The 2302-nt window shown below is 33.4% G+C and overlaps 1 protein-coding gene across 1 annotated transcript in view; it reads left to right on the forward strand.

Annotated features, from left to right (window-relative positions):
- The window catches only part of LOC102583273 (uncharacterized), an 11108-nt gene that overhangs the window by 5223 nt on the left and 3583 nt on the right, over nt 1-2302 (forward strand). Inside the window, exon 3 of the mRNA XM_006364185.2 lies at nt 1704-1987. Coding sequence (XP_006364247.1) covers nt 1704-1987 — 284 coding nt within the window. The remainder of the gene's footprint in view (nt 1-1703; nt 1988-2302) is intronic.

Genomic DNA, 2302 nt, shown 5'->3' on the forward strand with positions numbered 1-2302 from the left:
GGGATTTTTTTTTAGTGACACCCCACCCTGGCCCCGGTCAATTTTTTTTTTTAAATTTTTTTTAAAAAATATTTCAAATTTAAATTTTTACGCCACCCCCACCCAGGCCACCCTGTCAAATTTTTATTTTTTAAAAACAATTATTTCTTAAAAGTATTTCAAATTTTAAAATTTTTCATTTTTATGCCCCCCACCTTCCCGTCATTTTTTTTAAAAATAAAAAAAAATTGTTTTTGAAAATATTTTAGATTTTTAAAAATTCAATTTTTACGCCACTCGCATCAATCGCCCCTTTCATCACAAGTCACAACCATCACTGTTGCTAGCTACTACTATGAACTGCTACCACACTTACCTCCTCTATCATTATAATTATATCAATTGCCATCTTCTCCTCCATCTTTGTAGCCACTGTCATCTCCACCACCACTATCACCAATATAGTCAATTCTTACAACCAACAAGTTAACCCGCCATCATAACTAGCATTGTAGTCAATTACCACCATACATTCTTCTGTCACCATCACCATCGCTACTACCGCCAACCACTCCACTATTGTGGTCAATCTCTACTATCAACCAAGCACCTCCATCATCATAACTAGCACCGTCACCAGCTGCCACAAATACATCACCAACTACTACACGGTATTCAACCACCACCATCAACAATCAACACTGCCAACTACTAACATCAACCAACTTCATCATTACAACCACCAACACCACTACCAATTCCATCATTATGCCACAACACCAACCATCTCCACCATCATAACTATCACCACCACCATAACTAGTCACTAACAACAACTATTAGCATCACCACCACCACAATAAACTATCTCCACCATCACTAGCAAATATAAGTATTTCATTTTTTTTTATCAAATAATGATTTTTATTTATTAATTCTTTTTAATTTGCATTTTATATGTATATTCAGATGTCAAAAAACAAACCGTGTTAATCATTCAATGTTTAGATCTAGAAACAACATCTTAACCATTCAGATGTATATTAGATTCAAATGCCTAAATTTTAATAAAAATAAATAAAAATCTTAATCTACGAAAATAAAGGTAAGTTTATTTACATCCTTTACTAAAGTATCGAACCGGGTCAATGCATGGATTACCGGTTTACCCTTTCAACAAATTAAAGTGTGTCAGGTAATAGGAATATTATGGTTACCTAATGGATTAATTAAAGATTCACGATCAATATAATATTATTATTTTTGTTTTAAAAAAGATTTCAAATAAACACACATACACAAAAGTGGATACAAATATATATGCTATATATCCATGGATAAAGACTTACCAACAAATATTTATGTCAAAGCGTTTGATTTACTTATGATATCATGCATGTCCTAATTAATAACACAAAAAGGGGTGATGGAAGGAGTTACTTAACTTGTTCCTTTCTACTACGATGCGGAATTATGAAGTATAGTAAAGTATGAACATAGTATTTTTACGTGGAAAATATCTGGATTACAAGGATGAAAAGCCACAATCTGCATTTCTACAAGATTTGTCACAAATTCACTAAAACGAGTGAGTCTCAATAGAACTCAGATTATAAGAATTGAAATCTAGAAATCAAGTCTAATCCCTCAAATAACAAACTACACATATTATTGTGTCTCTCTTCAAAGCTACCCTTAAAAATTGTTCATATGATTATATGTAGGTTCAAGGAAGTCAAGAATGGTGGGAGCATTGACAAGGACTCCACTCCAAGAAGGATATGTAAGCTATCCATGGGAAAAGAGAATGAATGAGTTGCTAGCAGTTCCAAAGTCAAGTAACTTTTACTCACTACTTCTCTTGCCAAAAGCCTCAGACAAAGTTTCAATTGGTTATAATGATTTAGAAGACACACTTTCTAGAGCAAATGCTTGGCTCATTGCTTCTCAAGCCTCTGGTGTTCCCATTGTTTTCATGAATATCCAAACTGAGTCTCTACTTACCAAGGTACCTAAATATTCATAACTATCTTTTCACTCACAAAAATATATCTTTTTTTTAGATGAAATTTATGTTCATACACAACTTCAACTTCAGATACTGTTTCTTTCAACCTCAACTAATTAAATATCGTCTAAATGTCTAATTCACCTGTATTTTAAATATTGAAGTTCAATATTTGCAAGTAATTGTATAGAAAAGGACTCTGAGCCTAAGTCAACCCCAAAGCCTAGCACATCATGAGGGGATCAGGATCATCCAAGACCCAGGACTGGAGATGTGAAATGTGGACAATATAAGATTGGTTAAAGGGGTGGGTGG

This window comes from Solanum tuberosum, unplaced genomic scaffold (assembly GCF_000226075.1).
Source record: "Solanum tuberosum cultivar DM 1-3 516 R44 unplaced genomic scaffold, SolTub_3.0 scf00479, whole genome shotgun sequence".
In the NCBI taxonomy this organism is placed as follows: domain Eukaryota; kingdom Viridiplantae; phylum Streptophyta; class Magnoliopsida; order Solanales; family Solanaceae; genus Solanum; species Solanum tuberosum.